The sequence below is a fragment of the Mustelus asterias genome, chromosome 2, assembly GCF_964213995.1.
Source record: "Mustelus asterias chromosome 2, sMusAst1.hap1.1, whole genome shotgun sequence".
NCBI lineage: Eukaryota > Metazoa > Chordata > Chondrichthyes > Carcharhiniformes > Triakidae > Mustelus > Mustelus asterias.
In genome coordinates this window covers 1624278-1650414 of record NC_135802.1, presented here as the reverse complement: position 1 = coordinate 1650414, position 26137 = coordinate 1624278, and the positions used below count along the sequence as shown (strand labels likewise).

The 26137-nt window shown below is 46.8% G+C and overlaps 1 protein-coding gene across 3 annotated transcripts in view; it reads right to left on the bottom strand.

Moving 5' to 3' along the window:
• mapk15 (mitogen-activated protein kinase 15) overlaps positions 1-26137 on the bottom strand; it is an 81432-nt gene that overhangs the window by 15140 nt on the left and 40155 nt on the right. Inside the window, exons 7-10 of one of the 3 annotated variants that reach the window (XM_078227495.1) lie at positions 22627-22732; positions 5692-5944; positions 2401-2549; positions 2134-2295 (exon numbers count right to left, since the gene is read on the bottom strand). In XM_078227495.1, coding sequence (XP_078083621.1) covers positions 2134-2295; positions 2401-2549; positions 5692-5944; positions 22627-22732 — 670 coding nt within the window. The remainder of the gene's footprint in view (positions 1-2133; positions 2296-2400; positions 2550-5691; positions 5945-22626; positions 22733-26137) is intronic. The other 2 variants (XM_078227504.1, XM_078227513.1) reach the window with 2 other exon arrangements.

Genomic DNA, 26137 nt, shown 5'->3' with positions numbered 1-26137 from the left:
CCAATCCCAGTGTCTTGTGCTTAAAAAAAGGAGACTATAAAGGGATGAGGGAGGAGTTGGCTAAGGTAGACTGGGAGCAAAAACTTTATGATGGGACAATTGAGGAGCAGTGGAGGACTTTCAAAGCGATCTTTCACAGTGCTCAGCAAAAGTATATACCAGTGATAAGGAAGGACTGTAGAAAAAGAGATAATCAGCCCTGGATATCTAAGGAAATAAAGGAGGGTATCAAATTGAAAGAAAATGCATACAAAGTGGCAAAGATTAGTGGGAACCTAGAGGATTGGGAAATCTTTAAAGGTCAGCAGAAAGCCACAAAAAAAGCGATAATGAAAAGTAAGATGGATTATGAGAGTAAACTCGCTCAGAATATAAAAACGAAGTAGAAAGGGTCGAGAGCTTCAAGTTTTTATGTGTCCAGATCACCAACAACCTGTCCTGGTCCCCCCCCATGCTGACACTATAGTTAAGAAAGCCCACCAACGCCTCTATTTTCTCAGAAGACTAAGGAAATTTGGCATGTCAGCTACGACTCTCACCAACTTTTACAGATGCACCATAGAAAGCATTCTTTCTGGTTGTATCGCAGCTTGGTATGGTTTATGTTATGGTTTAGTTATATGGGGCATTGGTGAGACCACATCTGGAATACTGTGTACAGTATTAGTCTCCTTATTTAAGGAAGGATGGAAATGTGTTGGAGACGGTTCAGAGGAGATTTAATAGACTGATATCAGGATTGAGAGGGTTGTTTTATGAGGAAGGGTTGTACAGCTTGGGCTTGATTCCATTCGAGCTCAGAAGAGTGAGGGGTGACTTGATTGAAGCATATAAGAGCAAAGAAAGGTACAACACAGGAACAGGCCCTCCGCCCCTCCAAGCCTGTGTCGATCATAGAACATAGAACATAGAACAGTACAGCACAGAACAGGCCCTTCGGCCCACGATGTTGTGCCGAGCTTTATCTGAAACCAAGATCAAGCTATTTCCTCCCTATCATCCCGAAGTACTCCATGTGCCCATCTAATAGCTTCTTAAATGTTCTCTGCCCACTGAAGTGGTGGAGGCTACCTCGTTGAATATGTTTAAATCACAGGTAGATAGATCACTGATCAGTAAGGGAATTAGGGGTTATGGGGATCAGGCACGTAAGTGGAACTGATTTGCTTCGGATCAGCCATGATCTTATTGAATGGCGGGGCAGGCTCGAGGGGCTAGATGGCCTACTCCTGCTCCTATTTCTTATGTTCTTATGTGAGGCCGAATTTAGAGTATTGTGTGCAGTTTTGGTCACCTAATTACAGGAAGGATATTAATAAGGTTGAAAGAGTGCAGAGAAGGTTTACAAGGATGTTGCCGGGACTTGAGAAACTGAGTTACAGAGAGAGATTGAATACGTTGGGACTTTATTCCCTGGAGAGTAGAAGATTGAGGGGAGATTTGATAGAGGTGTATAAAATTATGATGGGTATAGATAGAGTGAATGCAAGCAGGCTTTTTCCGCTGAGGCTAGGGGAGAAAAAAACTAGAGGACATGGGTTAAGGGTGAAAGAAGAAAAGTTTAAAGGGAATATTAGGGGAGGCTTCTTCACACAGAGTGGTGGGAGTGTGGAATGAGCTGCCAGATGAAGTGGTGAATGCGGGCTCACTTTTAACATTTAAGAAAAACTTGGACGGGTTCATGGATGAGAGGGGTGTGGAGGGATATGGTCCAGGTGCAGGTCAGTGGGACCAGGCAGAAAAATGGTTCGGCACAGACAAGAAGGGCCAAAGGGCCTGTTTCTGAGCTGTAATGTTCTATGGTTCTAAATGACTTCACTGAACGGGTGGTGGATCTTTGGAATTCTCCACCCAGAGGATTATGCATGCTCCATTGTTGAATATGTATAGAAGGCTGAAATAGACTCCCAGTCTCTCAGGGAATGAAGAGATCGGGGTGTGTGCGGGTAAGTGGTGTTAAAGTCGAAGGTCAGCTCGATACATGCAGCAGGTTCGAGAGGCTATCTGTATATCCCTGCTCCTGTGATTGGGATTGGACTACGGGGAAAAGCAGGGCAGTGAGATTATTTTGCGATTGATCCATCATTGCCCTCTGCCCTTCAATCTCCAACCCTCCTTTCCGATGATACTCACCAGCGGAACGCAGGATACAGTCATTCCCATTCCTCGATGTCCAGTTTCCTTTCTAGTCAGGATGCTGTTGGCGTGTGTCTGGTGGTGGGAAGCGGGGCGGATCCTGTTGACAGGAGTTGGTTTGATACCGTGTGGCTCTGTGTTTGGGATTCCCTGTGGACACTGGCAAGTCAGAAGCAGAGAATACCAGTGGTTCCAACACAAACTCTGTAGATATACAAGAACAAAAGTGCATGGATGGGGAGTGGGAGAGGGACAATTACTCACTGCTGTGATCTGCTGAGTCGCAACATTCCCCTGCTGTGTGCTGGAGAAATCCTGTGCATCTTGAGCCTCATTTACTCTGCTTACTGGGAAAGCACGGTTCTGATGGAGCGCAGCGGGAATGTAGATCTGTCTTTTCCTGATAACATCATCTGCAGAGAGTCAGTCAAAGAGAGTGTGAGCACAAGGCAGAGTGAGTGTGGACACCACACTGTGAACACAAAGACACAGCATCTCTATCAATAGGCAAGTCCTCTACGGTCTTCCAAAGGAATCCTTCACCAAGTGAGTGGAAAAATTGCTCAAAATTGGTTGTAGCAACTCGTCGAGCCATTTGGCTAACTCAAATTGTGCAGAAATGATCATAGATAAGTGAGGGCGTAAAGGGACATCACTTTCTTGTGCCTTGGGTAACCCATGCATCGGCACATTCAGTGAGCTGTGAGGACAAATTGATCATGTATATCACTTGGCAGCTTGTTGCACTTACACATAGAAACATAGAATCCCTACAGTACAGGAGACCATTCGGCCCATTGATTCTGTACCAACCACAATCCCACCCAGGCCCTATTCCTGTAACTCCACACATTTACCCTGATAATTCCCCTGACACCAGGGTCAATGTAGCATGGCCAATCAACCTAACCCGCACATCTTTGGAGCTTGGGAGGAAACCAGAGCACCCAGAGTAAACCCACGCAGACATGGGGAGAATGTGCAAACTCTACACAGACAGTGACCCAAGGCCAGAGTTGAACCTGGGTCCCTGGCGCTGTTGGACTTAGACAAGTCCAACAAGTGTTTTTTAGCAAGGCGATCTGGCTATGCTGACAGGGAGGTCCACAGGAGATATAAATTTGGAATCATCATTTAGAATGACATGCATTTTGCCCACATAGTCACACTTGTTAAGGATGGTCATTCCAAACGCTTTCAAAAACAGAAAATGCTGCAGACATTCAGTAGGTCTGACAGCATCTGTGGAGAGAGAATAGAGCTAATGTTTGAAGGGTCATCCAGACTCGAAACAATGACTCTCTTCCCTTCCCACAGACGCTGTCAGACCGGCTGAGATTTTCTGTTTTTGTTGTAGTTTAAGATGTACTTTGTAATCCATGTCAATCTTCAAATCTGTGTGTACTAAGCTAAGGGGGAGTAAAAGAGTATTGTTACAATAAAAGAGTATTGGATCATAATCAGTGGTTCAGGGCGGCACGGTAGCACAGTGGTTAGCACTGCTGCTTCACAGCTCCAGGAACCTGGGTTCGATTCCCGGTTTGGGTCACTGTGTGTGTGGAGTTTGCACATTCTCCTCGTGTCTGCGTGGGTTTCCTCCAGGTGCTCCGGTTTCCTCCCACAGTCCAAAGATGTGCGGGTTAGGTTGATTGGCCATGCTAAAATTGCCCTAGGTGTCCTGAGATGCGTAGGTTAGAGGGATTAGTGGGTAAATATGTGGGGATATGGGGGTAGGGCCTGGGTGGGATCGTGGTCGGTGCAGACTCGATGGGCCAAATGGCCTCTTTCTGTGCTGTAGGGTTTCTATGATTTCTATAATCGAATGTTTCTTGTTAAAACCAATCAGCGGTCCAGGGACTCTGGTCATCTACGTTTTATAAAAACAAGTAAAAGTTACAGTCTTTTGAGCCAGAGTTCCATTCTGGGATCTTCCTATCCAGTTATATCAACTGGGATTGTAACAATAATGTCTGGAGTTTTGAAGAACGAAGGGTCATCTCATGGAACCTACAAGATTCTGAAGGGGCTTGAAAATAGACACACTAAGAGGTTGTTTCCGCTCACTGGGGAAACTAAAACACAGGGGCATAGACTCAGGATAAGGGGCCAACAAGTCCTGACTGAGGGGGAGGAGAAACCAAAGAGTTGTGCATCTTTGGAATTCCCTGCGCTGCGTTGTAGATGTTTCATTGATTTAAAGATTGGGAAGAACAGATTTTTGGTTTCTTCTGGAATATTGGGACAGTTAGGAGAGGCCAATCAGATCAGCCATGATAGGGCTGAGTGGTGGACTAGGCTCCAGCAGCTGAACACCTGCATCTATTTCTTATGTTGTTAGAACATAGAACAGTACAGCACAGAACAGGCCCTTCGGCCCACGATGTTGTGCCGAGCTTTATCTGAAACCAAGATCAAGCTATCCCACTCCCTATCATCCTGGTGTGCTCCATGTGCCTATCCAATAACCGCTTAAATGTTCCTAAAGTGTCTGACTCCACTATCACTGCAGGCAGTCCATTCCACACCCCAACCACTCTCTGCGTAAAGAACCTACCTCTGATATCCTTCCTGTATCTCCCACCACGAACCCTATAGTTATGCCCCCTTGTAATAGCTCCATCCACCCGAGGAAATAGTCTTTGAACGTTCACTCTATCTATCCCCTTCATCATTTTATAAACCTCTATTAAGTCTCCCCTCAGCCTCCTCCGCTCCAGAGAGAACAGCCCTAGCTCCCTCAACCTTTCCTCATAAGACCTACCCTCCAAACCAGGCAGCATCCTGGTAAATCTCCTCTGCACTTTTTCCAGCGCTTCCACATCCTTCTTATAGTGAGGTGACCAGAACTGCACACAATATTCCAAATGTGGTCTCACCAAGGTCCTGTACAGTTGCAGCATAACCCCACGGCTCTTAAACTCCAACCCCCTGTTAATAAAAGCTAACACACTATAGGCCTTCTTCACAGCTCTATCCACTTGAGTGGCAACCTTTAGAGATCTGTGGATATGAACCCCAAGATCTCTCTGTTCCTCCACAGTCTTCAGCACCCGACCTTTGACCTTGTAATCCACATTTAAATTAGTCCTACCAAAATGAATCACCTCACATTTATCAGGGTTAAACTCCATTTGCCATTTTTCAGCCCAGCTTTGCATCCTACCTATGTCTCTTTGCAGCCTACAACAGCCCTCCACCTCATCCACTACTCCACCAATCTTGGTGTCATCAGCAAATTTACTGATCCACCCTTCAGCCCCCTCCTCTAAGTCATTAATAAAAATCACAAAGAGCAGAGGACCAAGCACTGATCCCTGTGGCACTCCGCTAGCAACCTCCCTCCAATCCGAAAATTTTCCATCAACCACCACCCTCTGTCTTCGATCAGACAGCCAGTTACCTATCCAATCGGCCAACTTTCCCTCTATCCCACACCTCCTCACTTTCATCATAAGTCGACCATGGGGGACCTTATCAAGCGCCTTACTAAAATCCATGTTGATGCTTAAAATAATAGCTGAGGCTGGGAGCAAGCCACTGACACCTGATACTCACTGTGGGAGGGTCCGTATGATAATGTGCTGTGAGTTATTGGGTTATATGAGCCGAGGTTTGCAGGGGCGTGGCTGAACACTCTGTCGCCGTGTACAACAGGCTGAATGACTTGCTCTGAGATGGATACACTGCTGGTTTGGGGGTTGGCTGTCAGTGGCTCTTTCTGTTCAAGGTCTGCCGATGGTTTCACTGGTTCTGGTCCCTTCAGCAAACGCTTCTGTAGCCGAGTGTTCATCTTCTTCTCCAGAATCATCTGAACAAGACAGCAATAATCAGCATCTATACAGAATTTTCAAAACAATTCCCTCTGTCCATAGCAATTCACAGTGCCAGGGACCTGGGTTCAATTCTCACCTTGGGTGTTTCATTTTAAAAATGTTTTAAAAGTTTATTTTATTAGTGTCACAAGTGGGCTTACATTAACACTGCAATGAAGTTACTGTGAAATCCCCTAGTCGCCACACTCCGACACCTGTTTGGGTACACTGAGGGAGAATTTAGCACGGCCAATGCACCTAACCAGCATGTCTTTTAGACTGTGGGAAGAAATAGGAGCACCCGGAGGAAATCCACACAGACATGGGGAGAATGTGCTGACTCCACACAGACAGAAACCCAAGCCAGGAATCGAACCTGGGTCCCTGGCGCTGTGAGACAGCAGTGCTAACCACTGTGCCGCCCTTCTCTGGGTGAAAACTCTGGGTCACTGTCTGTGTGGAGTTTGCACGTTCTCCCCGTGTCTGCGTGAGTTTCCTCCGGGTGCCCAGTTTCCTCCCCTGTCCAAAGATGTGCAGGTTAGGCCATGGTAAATTGCCCCTTAGTGTCAGTGGAATTAGTAAGGGATACATGGGGTGACAGAGATGGAGCCTGGGTGGGATTGTTGTCGGTGCAGGCTCGATGGGCCAAATGCCTTCTGCACAGTCGGGATTCTGTGATTCTAAAGACTCCATTAGATCAAAAAGAGCTAGATTGAAGTTGCCAACAAGTAGTAAGCTTAAGGCTTGAGAACATTTTAAAATTCAGCAAAGAACCAAGAAGTTGATAAAGGAAGCGAAATTCAAACATGATGTAAACTGCCGAGGAATTTAACCCGGAAAAGTGTGAGGTGATGCACTTTGGAAGGAGTAATTTGACAAGAAAATACTCAGTGAATGGTAGGACACGAGGAAGCTCTGTGGAACAAAGGGACCTTGACGTGTTTGTCCACAGATCTCTGAAGGTGGAAGGGCATGTTAGTAGGGTGGTGAAAAAGGAATATGGGACACTTGCCTTTATCAATCGAGGCACAGATTACAAAAGCAGGGGAGTCATGTTGGAGTTGTATAGAACTTTGGTGAGGCCACAGCTGGAGCACTGTGTGCAGTTCTGGTCGCCACATTATAGGAAGGACGTGATTGCACTGGAGGGGGTGCAGAGGAGATTCACCAGCTTGATGGTGAGGGTCTGGAATGCACTGCCTGGGAGGGTGGTGGAGGCGGGATGCCTCATGTTCTTTAAAAAGTACCTGGATGAGCACTTGGCACATCATAACATTCAGGGCTATGGGCCAAGCTCTGGTAGATGGGATTAGATGGAAGTTCAGGTGTTTCTTGTGTATTGGTGTAGACTCGATGGGCCGAAGGGCCAGTTTTGAAATCTGTAATCTCTTCATCATCTTTGAGTGCTTCTTTTCGTAGTGACTGTTTGAAGGAGGGTTTGTATGATTTCTATGTAAAGTTAAAACACATGGGAGTGCAGGTAATGTCTTGAGATGGATAGAAAGCTGGTTCGCAGATAGGAAGCAAAGAGTTGGCATAAATGGGTCTTTATGTGATTGGCAATCAGTGACTAGTGCGGTTCCGCAGGGATCTGTACTAGGATCCCAACTGTTCACATTATATATTCATGATCCTGCAACGGGTTACATCTGGGAAGGATCGGGACTGATGTCCTTGGGGGTGTACTTGCTCGAGTGGTTGGGGAGGTTTTAAACTAATATGGCAGGGGGATGGGAACCTTTGCAAGGATTCAGAGCAGGGAAAATTAAGAACAAGAGGAAAAGACAGTAGGGAGAATCAGGAAAGTGATAGGCAGAGAAATCAAGGGTCAGAGTCAGATAAAGGCTGATGAAAAAATAGTAGGAAAGGGAAAAGAAATTTTAAAAGTGCCACCTTAAGGTTTTGTACCTGAATATTTGGAACATTCGAAACAAAATGGATGAATTAGTTGCACAGAAGGGGATGATAGAGTTGACATTACGGAGACGTGGCTTCAAGGTGAGCAAGGATAGGAACTAAACATTGAGGGTTATTCAGTGTTTAGGAGGGACAGACGGAAAGGAAAAGGTGGTGGAATTGCATTGTTGATTCAAGGTGATATTGATACGATATTGAGGGAAGATATTTGCATAGATGATGTGGAATCTCTATGGGTCGAGTTAAGAAACAGCAAGGGGCAAAAAATATTAGTGGTTTACAGACCATCAAACTGTCGGGGTAATGTTGGGAAAAGCATTAGACAGGAAATCAGAGATGCATGTATTAAAGGAACATCTGTGATTATGGGCAACTCTAATCTGCTTATAGATTGGGAGAGTCAACTTAGTCAGAGTATAAGGATCAGATTCCAGGAAGAAATATACAAATAGGCAAGAAAAACAATAGGCCTGAGGATTGAGGGCAGTTTAAAATTCAGCAAAGGAGGACCAAGGGGTTGATTTAAAAAAGTATGAAAGTAAGCTAGCGGGAACATTAAAACTGACTGTAAAAGTTTCTATAGGTATGTAAAGAGAAAAACATTGACAAAAATGAATGTGGGCCCCTTACAGTCAGAAACGGGAGAATTCATAACGGGGAATAAAGAAATGGACAAGGAATTAAATTTGTACTTTGCTTCAGTCTTCACAAAGGATGACATGAATAATGTGCCACAATGCTGAGAGAAATAAGCTGGAGCTGAAGGAAATCAGCAGTAGCAGAGGAATAGTTTGGGGGAAATTGATGGGATTGTAGGTGGATAAACCTCCAGGTCCTGATAATCTTCAACAACAAAAACAGAAAATGCTGGAAAATCTCAGCAGGTCTGACAGTGTTTGCGGGGAGAGAATGGAGCCAATGTTTCGAGTCTGGATGACCCTTTGTCAGAGCTGAGAGCAAAGAAAATTAACAAAGATTTATATACTATTGGGATGGGGGAGGGGGTGGAATTGGACAAAGGGAATGTAACGGCATGCTTGCCTTCATCGGCCGGGGTATTGAGTTTAAAAATTGGCAAGTCATGTTGCAGCTTTATAGAACCTTAGTTAGGCCGCACTTGGAATATAGTGTTCAATTCTGGGCGCCACACTACCAGAAGGATGTGGAGGCTTTGGAGAGGATACAGAAAAGATTTACCAGGATGTTGCCTGGTTTGGAGGGCATTGGCGATGAGAAGAGGTTGGAGAAACTTGGTTTGTTCTCACTGGAGTGACGGAGGTTGAGGGGAGACCTGATAGAAGTCTACAAGATTATGAGAGGCATGGACAGAGTGGATAGTCAGAAGCTTTTTCCCAGGGTGGAAGAGACAATTACTAGGGGGCACAGGTTTAAGGTGCGAGGGGCAAGGTTTAAAGGAGATGTACGAGGCAGATTTTTTACACAGAGAGTAGTGGGTGCCTGGAACTCGTTGCCGGGGGAGGTAGTGGAAGCGGATACGATAATGACTTGTAAGGGGCGTCTTGACAAATAAATGAATAGGATGGGAATAGAGGGATATGGTCCCTGGAAGGGTAGGGGGTTTTAGTTCAGTCAGGCAGCATGGTCGGTGCAGACTTGGAGGGCCGAAGGGCCTGTTCCTGTGCTGTAATTTTCTTTGTTCTTTGTAAATGAGGATACAGGAGGCTGAGAAAGGTGCAGAAAGTGTCCATTCAGTGATCAGAATGCGAGAATGGCAGAACACAGACACAGATTGTTAAAGGACTGCCCGAGGAATGTGGCAGTTGCCCTGAAGGGGGGTTGGGATGTGTGTGGAAAGAACGAGAGCTGGAATGGAGAAATGGAAGTGAGACAGAAAGATAATAAAATGGAGAATGAGAAGAAACAGAATGAAATAAAATAAATGGGAATGGGGTGAAGGTGGAGGGGAGAGTTCACGCTCTGAAGTTGTTGAACTCAATGTTCAGTCCGGAAGGCTGTAAAGTGTCCAATGGGAAGATGAGGTGCTGTTTCTCCAGTTTGCGTTGGGGTTCGTTGGAACATTGCAAAATGCCAGGGACAGACACGTGGACAGGAGAGCACGGTGCTGTGGGGAAGTGGCAAACGACAGGAAGGTCTGGGTCCTGCTTGCGGACAGATCGAAGGTGTTCAGCAAAGCGGTCACCCAGTCAGCGTTTGGTCTCTGCGATGGAGAGTGACCGCATTGGGAGCAGCGAATGCAACAGACCAGATTGAAGGAGGTGCCTGTGACGCACTGCTTCACCTGAAAGGGGTGTTTAGGGCCTGGGACGGTGAGCAGGGAGGAACAAAGAACAATACAGCACAGGAACAGGCCCTTCGGCCCTCCAAGCCTGCGCCGCCCATGTGCCCAACTGGACCATTCGTTTGTATCCCTCTATTCACAGTCTGTTCATGTGGCTATCTAGATAAGTCTTAAATGATCCCAGTGTGTCCGCCTCAATCACCTTGCTTGGCAGTGCATTCCAGGCCCCCACCACCCTCTGTGTAAAATATGTCCCCCTGACATCTGTGTTGAACCTTGCCCCCCTCACCTTGAACCCGTGACCTCTTGTGTTCGTCACCTCCGACCTGGGAAAAAGCTTCCCACTGTTCGCCCTATCTATGCCCTTCATAATTTTACACACCTCTATAAGGTCGCCCCTCATCCTCCGTCTTTCCAGGGAGAACAACCCCAGTTTACCCAATCTCTCCTCATAGCTAAGACCCTCCATACCAGGCAACATCCTGGTAAACCTTTTCTGAACTCTCTCAAAAACTTCACGTCCTTCTGGTAATGTGGCGACCAGAACTGGACGCAGTATTCCAAATGTGGCCTAACCAACGTTCTATACAGCTGCAACATCATATGCCAACTATTATATTCTATGCCCCGTCCAATAAAGGCAAGCATGCCATATGCCTTCTTCACCACCCTCTCCACCTGTGCTGCCACCTTTAAGGATCTGTGGACTTGTACACCCAGGTCCCTCTGTGTGTCTATACTCCTGATGGTTCTGCCATTTATTGTATAGCTCCCCCTTACATTAGATGTACCGAAATGCATCACTTTGCATTTAGAAACATAGAAACATAGAAAACTACAGCACAAAACAGGCCCTTCGGCCCCACAAGTTGTGCCGAACATATCCCTACCTTTTAGGCCGACCTATAACCCTCCATCCAATTAAGTCCCATGTACTCATCCAGGAGTCTCTTAAAAGATCCTATTGAGTTTGCCTCCACCACCACTGACGGCAGCCGATTCCACTCGCCCACCACCCTCTGTGTGAAAAACTTACCCCTAACATTTCCCCTGTACCTACCCCTCAGCACCTTAAACCTGTGTCCTCTCGTAGCAGACATTTCCACCCTGGGAAAAAGCCTCTGAGAGTCCACCCGATTGATGAAGGCCAGCACACCATACGCCTTCTTAACCACCTCCTCTGACTGCGAGGCCTATTTAAGAGTCCTATGGACCCGGACCCCAAGGTCCTTCTGATCCTCTACACTGCTAAGAGTCTTACCCTTGATATTATACTCCTTCATCCCATTTGACCTGCCAAAATGGACCACTGCACATTTATCCGGGTTGAAGTCCATCTGCCACTTCTCTGCCCAGTCTTGCATCCTATCTATGTCTCTCTGTAACTTCTGACATCCCTCCAGACTATCCACAACCCCACCAACCTTCATGTCGTCGGCAAACTTACCAACCCATCCCTCCACTTCCTCATCCAGGTCATTTATGAAAATGACAAACAGCAAGGGTCCCAGAACAGATCCCTGGGGCACACCACTGGTGACCGACCTCCATTTAGAAAAAGACCCATCTATACCCACTCTCTGCCTCCTTTGGGCAAGCCAGTTCTGGATCCACAGGGCAGCAGCCCCTTGGATCCCATGCCCTCTCACTTTTTCGAGAAGCCTTGCACGGGGGACCTTATCGAATGCCTTGATAAAATCCATATAAACCATATCTATTGCTTTCCCTTCGTCAATGTGTTTAGTCACATTTTCGAAGAACTCCACCAGGCTCGTAAGGCACGATCTGCCTTTGACAAAGCCATGCTGAGTATTCTTGAGCATACTAAACCTCTCTAAATGTTCATAAATCTTGTCCCTCAGGATCTTCTCCATCAGCTTACCAACCACTGAGGTTAGACTCACCAGTCGGTAATTTCCTGGGCTATCCCTATTCCCTTTCTTGAAAATAGGAACCACATCCGCAATCCTCCAATCTTCCGGCACCTCTCCCGTCTCCATCGACGACGCAAAGATCATCGCCAGAGGCTCTGCAATCTCTTCCCTCGCCTCCCACAGTAACCTGGGGTACATCCCATCCGGACCCGGCGACTTATCTATCTTGATGCCATTCAAAGATTCCAGCACAACCTCTTTGTTAAAGTCCACATACTCAATCTTTTCAGTCCACCGCACGCCCACAGTACATCCACCCAGGTCCTTCTCCTCTGTGAAAACCGAGGCAAAATACTCATTAAGCACCTCTGTCATTTCTACTGGTTCCGTACTGATTTTCCCGCCTTCACCTTTTATAGGCCCTATTCCTTCACGTCTCATCCTTTTACTCTTCACATATTTATAGAATGCCTTAGGGTTTTCCTTAATTCTACTTGCCAAGGCCTTCTCGTGACCCCTTCTGGCTCTCCTAATTTCCTTTTTTAGTCCCTTCCTACAAGCCGTATACTCATCTCGATCCCTATCTTCACCAAGCTCTCTGAACCTTTTGTACGCTTTCCTTTTCTTCTCGACTAGGTCCCGCACAGCTTTCGTGCACCACGGTTCCTTTAACCTACCAACTCCTCCCTGTCTGCTCGGAACATTGTCCTGTAGAACTCTAGACAGACATTCCTTGAAAAACTTCAGTAGATTTCCCCGAAAATACCTCCTTCCAATTTACTCCTCTAATTTGCTGCCTTATGTCTTCATATTTCCCCTTACTCCATATAAACGCTTTCCTAGCTTGCCTGATCCTCTCTTTTTCCAATGCAAGCATAAAGGAGATAGAGTTATGATCGCTATCCCCAAATATGTGGACTTACGGGGATAGGGCCTAAGCGGGATTGTTGTCGTGCAGACTCAATGGGCCGAATGGCCTCCTTCTCCACTGTCGGGTTTCTATGATTTCTATGTAAAGTTAAAGCACATGGGATTGTGGGTAATGTCTTGAGATGGATACAAAGCTGGTTAGCAGATCGGAAGCAAAGAGTTGGCATAAATGGGTCTTTATCTGATTGGCAGTCAGTGACTAGTGGGGTTCCGCAGGGATCTGTGCTGGGACCCCAACTGTTCACATTATATATTAATGATTTGGAAGAGGGAACTGAATGTATTATCTCCAAATTTGCAGCTGATACAAAGTTGGGTGGGAGGGTGAGCTGTGAGGAGGATGCAGAGATGTTTCAGCGTGATTTGGACAGGCTGAGTGTGTGGGCATCTGCATGGCAGATGCAATATAATGTGGATAAATGTGAGGTTATCCACTTTGGCAGCAATAACAGGAAGACAGATTATTACTTGAATGGGTGTAAATTGAGAGAGGTGGATACTCAGCGAGACCTTGGAGTCCTCGTGCATCAGTCGCTGAGAGTAAGCGTGCAGGTACAGCAGGCAGTAAAGAAGGCAAATGGTATGTTGGCCTTCATAGCGAGAGGATTTGAGTATAGGAATAGGGATGTTTTGCTGCAATTGTACAGGGCATTGGTGAGGCCACACCTGGAGTATTGTGTGCAGTTTTGGTGTCCTTATTTGAGGAAGGATTTCCTTGCTATCGATGGAGTACAGCGAAGGTTTACCAGGCTGATTGCTGGGATGGCAGATCTGTCGTGTGAGGAGAGACTAAGTCGGTTAGCCATGATGTGGAGATGCCGGCGTTGGACTGGGGTGGGCACTGCAAATCGGCGAAACCATGCAGACACTACAACAGATGAATGGACACCGCTCGACAATCACCAGACAGGAGTGTTCCCTTCCTGTGGGGGAACACTTCAGCAGTCACGGGCATTCAGTCTCCGATCTTCAGGTAAGCGTTCTCCAAGGCGGCCTTCAAGACACACAACACAGAGTTGCCGAGCAGAAACTGATAGCCAAATTCCGCACATGAGGACAGCCTTGGGTTCATGTCACATTATCTGTAACCCCCACCATTTGGCCTGGGCTTGCAAAACCTTACTAACTGTCCTAATAGAAACCCTACAGTGCAGAAAGAGGCCATTTGGCCCATCAAGTCTGCACCGACCACAATCCCACCCAGGCCCTATCCCCATATCCCTACATATTTACCCGCTAATCCCTCTAACCTACGCATCCCGGACACTAAGGGGTAATTTTAGCATGGCCAATCAACCTAACCCGCACATCTTTGGACTGTGGGAGGAAACCGGAGCATCCGGAGGAAACCCACGCAGACACGAGGAGAATGTGCAAACTCCACACAGACAGTGACCCAAGCCGGGAATCGAACCCAGGTCCCTGGAGCTGTGAAGCAGCAGTGCTAACCACTGTGCTACCGTGCCGCCTGTGTCCTGGTTTGAGACAATTCACATCTCTTTAACCTGTGATTATCCCCCTCTCCACTCGCATTGTCTGCACCTGTAAAGACTCACATTCCAACCATTATCTTGTAATTGAATCTGTGTCTATATATGCCCTGTTTGTGAACCCAACTCTCCAGTCATCTGATGAAGGAGCAGCGCTCCGAAAGCTCGTGCTACCAAATAAACCTGTTGGACTTTAACCTGATGAGACTTCTTACTAAGTCAGTTAGGATTATATTCACTGGAGTTTGGAAGAGTGAGAGGGGATCACATAGAAACTTATAAAATTCTAACAGGGCTAAGACAGGGTAGGTTGAGAAAGAATGTTCCCAATGGCGGGGAAATCCAGAACTAGGGGTCATAGTTTGAGGATAAGGAGTAAACCTTTTAGAACTGAGGTGAGGAGAAATTTCTTCACCCAAAAGGTGGTGAATGTGTGGAATTCACTTCCACAGAAAGTAGTTTCAGTGGGTATATCTACAAAGGGTGGCATGGACAAGTTGGGCTGAAGGGCCTGTTTCCATGCTGTATACCTCTGTGATTCTATGACCTCAGGGACTGCAGCGGTTCATGAAGGCAGCTCACCACCAACTTATGAAGGGTAATTAGGGATGGGTAATAGAAGCAGGCTGAGTCAGTGACATCCATAGCGAGGCAAAGAGGAGTGATTTGTTGCAGGAGTCTGGGGTAAGAGATCGACTTTTAACATTACGTTATTTGTGGGCTTTATTTTTTAAAAACTTTAAACTACAAACGGGAAGTAGCCGCGGGGTATTGTGGGAAGGGTGTAAGTTTTTTTTTTCAGTGCAAGGTTTAAAAAGCAGGCCGCACTACCCAGCGGGCAGCGTCGATAGCGGGCAGCGGAGTGAGCAGGTAGCAGAGTGAGGGCTGAAGGGCTTCGGCTCAACGGGCTTAGGAGGAAAGGGGTGAGGCATGTTAGGTTCATCTCGTAGTTTTACCAGTGTACTTGAAGAAAGGGGAATGATGAGTGAAAGTCCAGTTTGTTGTTCTCGGTGTCGGATGTGGGAGTTCCTGGAGTCAGCTAGCCTCCCGGACGTCCATATCTGTGCCGGTTGCATCGAACTGCAGCTCCTAAGGGACCGCGTTACGGTACTGGAGCTGCGGCTCGATGATCTTCGTCTGGTCAGGGAGAATGAGCAGCTGATAGATAGGAGTTACAGGCAGGTGGTCACACCGGGGCCACGGGAGGAAGACACGTGGGTCACAGTTAGGAAGGGGAAAGGTCAGGTACGAGAGAGTACCCCAGTGGCTGTGCCCCTTAAAAATAAGTACTCCTGTTTAAGTGCTGTTGGGGGGAGCAGCCTACCTGGGGGAAGCAACAGTGGCCGTGCCTCCGGGGCAGAGTCCGGCCCGGCAGCTCAGGAGGGGAGGGAAAGGGAGGATGAGCAAACTAACCACAGCACCAAGGTACAGGGAGCTGTTCAAGTGGGGGGAGAAACAAAAAATGTAGTAGAAATTGGGGACAGTACACTTTTGGATGCTGTTGGGGGGGGGGGGGTACTTAGCAGGGGTAAGCCATGGTGTACAGGTCACTGGCTCAGAGTCTGTCCTTGTGGCTCAGAAGGGAAGGGGGAGAGGAGTAGAGGATTAGTCATTGGGGACTCCATAGTTAAAGGGACGGATAGGAGATTCTGTGGGAACGAGAGAGACTCACGGCTGGTGTGTTGCCTCCCAGGAGCCAGAGTCCACGATGTCTCAGATCGTGTTTTTGATGTCCTTAAGGGGGAGGGGGACCAGCCCCAAGTTGTGGTTCACATCGGCACTCAAGACATAGGTAGGAAAAGGGATGGGGATGTAAGACAGAAATTCAGGGAGTTAGGGCGGAAGCTTAGGGCGAGAACAAACAAAGTTGTTATCTCTGGTTTGTTACCCGTGCCATGTGATAGTGAGGAGAGGAATAGGGAGAGAGAGCTGTTGAACACGTGGTTACAGGGATGGTGCAGGAGGGAGAGTTTCAGATACCTGGACAATTGGGGCTCTTTCTGGGGTAGGTGGGACCTCTACAAATAGGATGGTCTGCACCTGAACCAGAGGGGTACCAAGATCTTGGGGGGGAAATTTGCTAATGCTCTTCGGGAGGGTTTAAACTAATTCAGCAGGGGGGTGGGTACCTGAATTGTAGCTCCGGTGTGCAGGAGGTTGAGAGTAGTGAGGTCATGGATGAGGTTTCAGGGTCGCAGGAGTGTACTGGCAGGCAGGAAGGTGGTTTGAAGTGTGTATACTTCAACGGCAGGAGCATCCGGAATAAGGTGGGTGAGCTTGCAGCATGGGTTGGTACCTGGGATTTTGATGTTGTGGCCATCTCGGAGACATGGATAGAGCAGGGACAGGAATGGTTGTTGCAGGTTCCGGGGTTTAGATGCTTCAGTAAGTGCAGGGAAGGTGGTAAAAGAGGGGGAGGTGTGGCATTGTTAGTCAAGGACAGTATTACGGTGGCAGAAAGGACATTTGATGAGGACTCATCTACTGAGGTAGTTTGGGCTGAGGTTAGAAACAGGAAAGGAGAGGTCACCCTGTTGGGAGTTTTTTATAGACCTCCGAAAAGTTCCAGAGATGTAGAGGAAAGGATTGCAAAGATGATTCTGGATAGGAGCGAAAGTAACAGGGTAGTTGGACTGGGGGACTTTAACTTTACAAATATTGACTGGAAAAGCTATAGTTCGAGTACTTTAGAGGGGTCGGGTTTTGTCCAGTGTGTGCAGGAAGGCTTCCTGACGCAGTATGTAGATAGACCAACAAGAGGCGAGGCCACATTGGATTTGGTACTGGGTAATGAACCAGGCCAGGTGTTAGATTTGGAGGTAGGTGAGCACTTTGGTGACAGTGACCACAATTCGATTACGTTTACTTTAGCAATGGAAAAGGATAGGTATATACCAAAGGGCAAGAGTTATAGCTGGGGGAAAGGAAATTATGATGCGATTAGGCGAGATTTAGCTGGCATAGGTTGGGGAAGGAAACTGCAGGGGATGGGCACAATTGTAATGTGGAACTTGTTCAAGGAACAGCTACTACGCGTCCTTGATAAATATGTACCTGTCAGGCAGGGAGGAAGCAGACGTGTGAGGGAACTGTGGTTCACTAAGGAGGTTGAATCTCTTGTGAAGAGGAAGAAGGAGACTTATGTTAAGATGAGACGTGAAGGCTCAGTTAGGGCGCTTGAGAGTTACAAGTTAGCCAGGAAGGACCTAAAGAAAGAGTTAAGAGAGCCCGGAGGGGACATGAGAAGTCTTTGGCAGGTAGGATCAAGGAAAACCCTGAAGCTTTCTATAGGTATGTCAGGAGTAAAAGAATGACGAGGTTAAGATTAGGGCCAGTCAAGGACAGTAGTGGGAAGTTGTGCGTGGAGTCTGAAGAGATAGGAGAGGCACTAAATGAATATTTTCCGTCGGTATTCACACTGGAGAGGGACAGTGTTGTTGAGGGGAGTACTGAGATGCAGGCTGTTGGACTGGATGGGATTGATGTTCATAAGGAGGAGGTGTTAGCAATTCTGGAAAGGGTAAAAATAGATTAGTCCCCTGGGCCGGATGGGATTTATCCTAGGATTCTCTGGGAGGCTCGAGAGGAGATTGCAGAGCCTTTGGCTTTGATCTTTGGGTCGTCATTGTCTACAGGAACAGTGCCAGAAGACTGGAGGATAGCAAATGTTGTCCCCTTGTTCAAGAAGGGGAGTAGGGACAACCCTGGTAATTATAGACCAGTGAGCCTTACTTCTGTTGTGGGCAAAGTATTGGAAAGGATTATAAGAGATAGGATTTATAATCACCTAGAAAGGAATAATTTGATTAGGGATAGTCCACACGGTTTTGTGAAGGGTAGGTCGTGCCTCACAAACCTTCTTGAGTTCTTTGAGAAGGTGACCAAAGAGGTGGATGAGGGTAAAGCAGTTGATGTGGTGTATATGGATTTCAGCAAAGCGTTTGATAAGGTTCCCCACGGTAAGCTATTGCAGAAAATACGGACACATGGGATTTAGAGGTTTGGATCAGTAATTGGCTAGCGGTGAGAAAACAGAGGGTGGTGGTTGATGGGAAATATTCATCCTGGAGTTCAGTTACTAGTGGTGTACCGCAAGGATCTGTTTTGGGGCCACTGCTGTTTGTCATTTTTATTAATGACCTGGATGAGGGCGTAGAAGGATGGATTAGTAAATTTGCGGATGATACTAAAGTTGGTAGAGCTGTAGACAGTGCGGAGGGAAGTGGCAGGTTACAGGGGGACATAGATAAGCTGCAGAGCTGGGCTGACAGGTGGCAAATGGAGTATAATGCGGAAACGTGTGAGGTGATTCACTTTGGAAGGAGTAACAGGAGGGTTTCCTGACACAGCAGGTGGACAAGCCGACAAGAGGAGAGGCTGTACTTGATCTTATACTGACCAATGAGCCTGGACAGGTGTCAGATCTCTCATTAGGAGAGCATCTTGGGGATAGCGATCATAAATCTATCTCCTTTAGGCTTGCATTGGAAAAAGAGAGGATCAGGCAAGCTAAGAAAGCGTTTGTATGGAGTAAGGGGAAATATGAACACATAAGGCAGCAAATTAGAGGAGTAAATTGGAAGGAGGTATTCTCGGGGAAATGTACTGAAGAGAGGTGGCAGTTTTTCAAGGAATGTCTGTCTAGAGTTCTACAGGACAACGTTCCGAGCAGACAGGGAGGAGTTGGTAGGTTAAAGGAACCGTGGTGCACAAAAGCTGTGCGGGACCTAGTCGAGAAGAAAAGGCAAGCATATAAAAGGTTCAGTGTGCTTGGCGAAGATAGGGATCTAGATGAGTATACGGCTTGTAGGAAGGGACTAAAGAAGGAAATTAGGAGAGCCAGAAGGGGTCACGATAAGGCCTTGGCAGGTAGGATTAAGGAAAACCCTAAGGCGTTCTATCAATATGTGAAGAGTAAAAGGATGAGACGTGAAGGAATAGGGCCTATAAAAGGTGAAGGCGGGAAAGTCTGTACGGAACCAGTAGAAATGGCAGAGGTGCTTAATGAGTATTTTGCCTCGGTTTTCACAGAGGAGAAGGACCTGGGTGGATGTACTTTGGGGTCCGGGTCCATAGGACTCTAAAATCGGCCCCCGCAGGTGGAGGAGGTGGTTAAGAAAGCGTATGGTGTGCTGGCCTTTATCAATCGAGGGATTGAGTTTAGGAGTCGGGAGATAATGATGCAGCTATACAAGACCCTCGTCAGACCCCACTTGGAGTACTGTGCTCAGTTCTAGTCGCCTCATTACAGGAAAGATGTGGAAAAGATTGAAAGGGTGCAGAGGAGATTTACAAGGATGTTGCCTGGATTGAGTGGCATGCCTTATGAGGATAGGCTGAGGGAGCTCGGTCTTTTCTCCTTGGAGAGACGTAGGATGAGAGGAGACCTAATAGAGGTATATAAGATGTTGAGAGGCATAGATCGGGTGGACTCTCAGAGGCTTTTTCCCAGGGTGGAAATGGCTGCTATGAGAGGACACAGGTTTAAGGTGCTGGGGTGTAGGTACAGGGGAAATGTTAGGGGGAAGTTTTTCACACAGAGGGTGGTGGGCGAGTGGAATCGGCTGCCGTCAGTGGTGGTGGAGACAAACTCAATAGGGTCTTTTAAGAGACTCCTGGATGAGTACATGGGATTTAATAGGATGCAGGGTTATCGGTAGGCTTAAAAGATAGGGATATGTTCAGCACAACTTGTGGGGCCGAAGGGCCTGTTTTGTGCTGTAGTTTTCTATGTTTCTATGAATACAGAGTACTGGGCTAATGGAAAGATACTTGGTAGTGTGGATGAGCAGAGAGATCTCAGTGTCCATGTGCATAGATCCCTGAAAGTTGGCACCCAGGTTGACAAAGTTGTTAAGAAGGCATATGGTGTGTTAGCTTTTATTGGTAGAGGGATTGAGTTTCGGAGCCATGAGGCCATGCTGTAACTGTACAAAACTCTGGTGCGGCCGCACTTGGAGTATTGCGTACAGTTTGGGTCGCCGCATTATGGGAAAGATGTGGAAGTGTTGGAAAGGGTGCAGAGGAGATTTACCAGGATGTTGCCTGGTATGGTGGGAAAATCGTATGAGGAAAGGCTGAGGAACTTGAGGTTGTTTTCGTTAGAGAGAAGGTGGTTAAGAGGTGACTTAATAGAGTCATACAAGATGATCAGAGGATTAGACAGGGTGGATAGTGAGAGCCTTTTTCCTCGGATGGTGATGGCTAACACGAGGGGACATAGCTTTAATTTGAGGGGTGATAGATATAGGACAGATGTCAGAGGTAGGTTCTTCACTCAGAGAGTAGTAAGGGCGTGGAATGCCCTGCCTGCAGCAGTAGTGGACTCGTCAACATTAAGAGCATTCAAATGGTTGTTGGATAAACATATGGATGATATTGGAATAGTGTAGATTCGAGGGGCTTTTGATTGGTTTCACTGGTCAGCGCAACATCGAGGGCCGAAGGGCCTGTACTGCGCTGTAATGTTCTATGTTCCACATCCCATGAATTAATTTTTTTTTTAAAGTGGCTGTAGAGATAGTGGATGCATCAGTGATCATCTTTCAAATTCTAATACATTTTGGAACAGTACCTGGGGATTAGAACGTAGCAAATGTAAGTCCACTATTTAAAAAAGGAGGGATAGAGCAAAAGGAGAGCTCGAGACAGGTTTATCAGTCGTATGGAAAATCCAGAATCTATTATATGGGTGTGATAACTGGGCACTTACAAAATAATAGGATTGGGTAGAGTCAACATGAATATATGAAAGCGAAACCTTACAACCTTTAAAAAATATTTGGAAGAGCATTTGGAATATCGTAACATTCAAGGATATGCAGGAAAATGAAATTAGCAGCTTTAGTAGTAGTTGTCAGTGCATACTCGATGGGCTGAAGGGTCTATTCTGCACTCTATGACTCTGTTTGATGACCCTGTTGGAGTTTTTTTAAGGATGTAACTAGATCAGGGAAATCCAGTGGATGTGGGATATTTGGATTTTTCGAAGGCTTTCGATAAGCTCAGTAAGCACAGAGGTTAGTAAGATTAGTAAGGAGGTAGGAGGTTAGTAAGCAACATTAGTGCACATGGAATTGTGGGGAATATACTGGCATGTCTGAGGATTGGTTAACAGACACAAAACAGAGAGTAAGGGATAAATGGATCACACTCAGGTTGGCAGGCCATTACACGGGGCTTTGGCCTCAGCTATTTCCAATCTCAATCAATGATTCGGATGTGGGGACCAAATGTAATATTTCCAAGTTTGTTGATGACGCAAATCTAGGCATTTTGGTAGGAAAAACAGAAATGCAGAGTATTTCTTAAATGAGGAGAGATTGGGAAATGTTGCTATCCAAAGGGACATGGGTGTTCTTTGTCATAAGTCACTGAAAGCTAACATATGGGTGCAACAAGGAATGAAGGAGGCAAATTGTATGTTCGGCTTCATTCCGAGGGGATTGAAGTACAGCAGTAAGGAAGTCTAGCTCCCGTTGTATAGGGACACACTTGGAGCATTATATACAGTTTAGGTCTCCTTACCGAAGGAAGTGTAAACCTGCCATAGAGGGAGTGCACAAAGGTTCAACAGACCCTAGGATGGCAGGACTGTCCCACGAGGAGAGATTGAGCAAAGTGGATCTATATTCTCTGTAGTTTAGAAGAATGAGAAAATCTTATTGAAGCGTACAAAATTCTTACAGAGCTTGACAGGGTAGAAAGCAGGAAGGATGTGTCCCCTCGCTGGGAACAGTCCAGGGGACATAGTCTCAGAATGAGAGGGAGCTCTTTTACAGCTGAGATGAGGAGGAATTCCTTCACCCAGAGGATGGTGAATCTTTGAAATTCTTGACTCCAGGGTTTTGCGGAGCTTCAGCCATTGAGCATGTTCAAAGCAGAGATTGATAGATTTCTAGATGCCAATGATGAAGAGAGATATGGGGGGTAGTGAAGGAAGATGGCATTGAGGTAGAGCAGCCATAATTTAGTTAAATGGCGAAAAAGGAGAAAATGGCAGAAGAGCCAATGAACAAAGAAAATTACAGCACAGGAACAGGCCCTTCGGCCCTCCAAGCCCGCACCGACCATGCTGCCCGACTGAACTAAAACCTCCTACCCTTCTGGAACGAACAAAGAAAATTAAAATGTAAGGTCATCATCAAAAGAAGTGAGATTGGTGCTGAACTAGGCAGTGGACACACTGGGATACCCTGACATATTACCTCATATAACCTGTTCCGATATTCTCCCACAGAGAGCTGCGTGTCATCATTCACTGGAAGGATAATATCATAGTCCAGGCCTGGCTCCTTCAATGGGTTGTGAAACCTGCAATAAGGCAATACACAAATTGAGCTCTCCTGCTGCCTCACGGAACACATGATGACTCTGCCACATGCACACATGGACATACACACTGATCATGGATGACTTGGTTCTATTCTGCTTCAATGAGTTCTGAATTGGTTGAAAGTCCATTGCACGGTCCTGCAGTCTCTGCCACATTTGGAGGAAGTGGTGTTTGAAGGGTTGGGTAGATGAAGTGTTTGAAGCAGTGTGTTCTCTCCAACGCTGGCACTTACCTTGCATGTTCCTGATGAACTTGCTTGATGTGCGCATTGCCTTTCTGAACGAGCAGTCTTCATTTTGGTCGATCACAAGCCAGGGACTCCCATCACTTAGCAGGTCTATCTCTTTAGCCGATGCTTTGAGGACATACTTAAAATGTTTCCACTGTTCTCCTGACAGTCCCCTGCCGTGACTAAGCTCCCAGGAGAGTAGTTGCTTCAGGAGTCTGATGTCAGGCATACGAACGATACGTTCCGCCCAGCAGAACTGGTTCTGACTGATAAATCATGTCTCACCGCAGGCTGCCAGGCTGACACTGACCAAGGGGCATGCCCCCTTGCCCCCGACCTCCGGGGGGGGGGGGCCTCAATGGCCTCCGGTCTCACCAGCGAGTGCATCACGCTGGTTCCCCGTTGCAGAAGACCATACGTGATGCCTGCTGGCGTGGACCACCACCGGCAGGATCAGAAGCATGAAGGTGGGGGAGTAGCAGTATTAGTTAGAGAGCATATTACAGCGGTGCAGAGGGAGGACAATTCAGAGGGGACGTGTAACGAGTCACTGTGGGTGGAGCTCAGAAACAGGAAGGGCGCAGTCACTATGTTGTGGGTATACTACAGGCCCCCCAACAGCCCAAGGGATGTGGAAGAACGGATGTGTCAGGACATACTGGATAGGTGCAGGAAAAATAGGGTTGTTGTAGTGGGAGACTTCAATTTCCCTGGTATAGACTGGAAATCGCTGAGAGCAGGGACTCTGAATGGGGAGGAATTTGTAAAATGCGTACAGGAAGGTTCTTTGGAACAATATGTAGATAGCCCGACGAGAGAGGGGGCTATACTGGACCTAGTACTGGGGAATGAGCCCGGTCAGGTCTTCAAAGTTTCAGTAGGGGAACATGTGACAAATAGTGACCACAATTCTGTTAGCTTTAGGATAGTAATGGAAAAGGATGAGTGGTGTCCCAAGGGTAAGGTGTGGAATTGGGGGAAGGCTAACTTTAGTGGGATTAGGCAGAAATTGGCAGCTGGTGATTGGGAGAGGCTGTTTGAGGGTAAATCCACATCTGGCATGTGGGAGTCTTTTAAGGAACAGTTGTTAGGGCTGCAGGACAGGCATGTGCCTGTAAAAAAGGATAGGAAGGGTAGGATTCGAGAACCGTGGATAACCAGGGAAATTGAGGGACTGGTCAAAAAGAAAAGAGAGGCGTACGTTAGGTCCAGGCAGCTAAAAACAGAGGGAGCTCTGGAGGAATACAAAGAAAGTAGGAAAGAACTCAAACGAGGAATTAGAAGGGCAAAAAGGGGTCACGAAATGTCCTTGGCAGACAGGATTAAGGAGAATCCAAGGCATTTTATTCATACGTTAGGAACAAAAGGGCTGTCAGGGAAATAAATCGGACCTCTCAGGGACAAAAGTGGGGAATTATGCTTGGAGCCCAAAGAAGTAGGGGAGATTCGAAATGAATACTCGGAGGGGAGTGTTGAGCCGTTAGAGAAAATCTCCATTACAAGGGAGGAAGTGGTCGGTTTTTTAAGGAATATAAAGACTGACAAACCCCCAGGGCCTGATGGAATCAATCCCTGACAGCCCTTTTGTTCCTAACGTATGAGTAAAATGCCTTGGATTCTCCTTAATCCTGTCTGCCAAGGACATTTCGTGACCCCTTTTTGCCCTTCTAATTCCTCGTTTGAGTTCTTTCCTACTTTCTTTGTATTCCTCCAGAGCTCCCTCTGTTTTTAGCTGCCTGGACCTAACGTACGCCTCTCTTTTCTTTTTCAGGGAGACAAGCCATCACCATCCGAGGAAAAAGGCTCTCACTATCCACCCTGTCTAATCCTCTGATCATCTTGTATGACTCTATTAAGTCACCTCTTAACCACCTTCTCTCTAACGAAAACACCCTCAAGTTCCTCAGCCTTTCCTCATACGATTTTCCCACCATACCAGGCAACATCCTGGTAAATCTCCTCTGCACCCTTTCCAACACTTCCACATCTTTCCTATAATGCGGCGACCAGAACTGTACACAATACTCCAAATGCGGCCACACCAGAGTTTTGTACAGTTGCAGCATGACCTCCTGGCTCCGAAACTCAATCCCTCTACCAATAAAAGCTAACACAACGTACACCTTCTTAACAACCCTATCAACCTGGGTGCCAACTTTCAGGGATCTATGCACATGGACACCCAGATCCCTCTGTTCATCCACACTCCCAAGTATCTTACCATTAGCCCAGTACTCTGTATTCCTGTTACTCCTTCCAAAGTGAATCACCTCACACTTTTCTGCATTAAACTCCATTTGCCACCTCTCAGCCCAGCTCTGCAGCTTATCTATGTCCCTCTGTAACCTGCCACTTCCCTCCGCACTGTCTACAACTCCACCGACTTTAGTGTCATCCGCAAATTTACTAATCCATCCTTCCACGCCCTCATCCAAGTCATTAATAAAAATGACAAACAGCAATGGCCCCAAAACAGATCCTTGCGGTACACCACTAGTAACTGAACTCCAGGATGAATATTTCCCATCAACCACCACCCTTTGTTTTCCTACAGCTAGCCAATTCCTGATCCAAACCACTAAATCACCCTCAATCCCATGTGTCCGTATTTTCTGCAAAAGCTTACCATGGGGAACCTTATCAAACGCTTGGCTGAAATCCAAATACACCACATCAACCGCTTTACCCTCATCCACCTCTTTGGTCACATTCTCAAAGAACTCAAGAAGGTTTGTGAGGCACGACCTACCCTTCAAAAAGCCATGCTGACTATCCCTAATCAAATTATTCCTGTCTAGGTGATTATAAATCCTATCTCTTATAATCCTTTCCAAAACTTTGCCCACAACAGAAGTAAGGCTCACTGGTCTATAATTACCAGGGTTGTCTCTACTCCCCTTCTTGAACAAGGGAACAACATTTGCTATCCTCCAGTCTTCTGGCACTGTTCCTGTAGACAATGACGACACAAAGATCAAAGCCAAAGGCTTTGCAATCTCCTCTCGAGCCTCCCAGAGAATCCTAGGATAAATCTATTTTTACCCTTTCCAGAATTGCTAACACCTCCTCCTTATGAACATCAATCCCATCCAGTCCAACAGCCTGCATCTCAGTACTCCCCTCAACAAAACTGTCCCTCTCCAGTGTGAATACC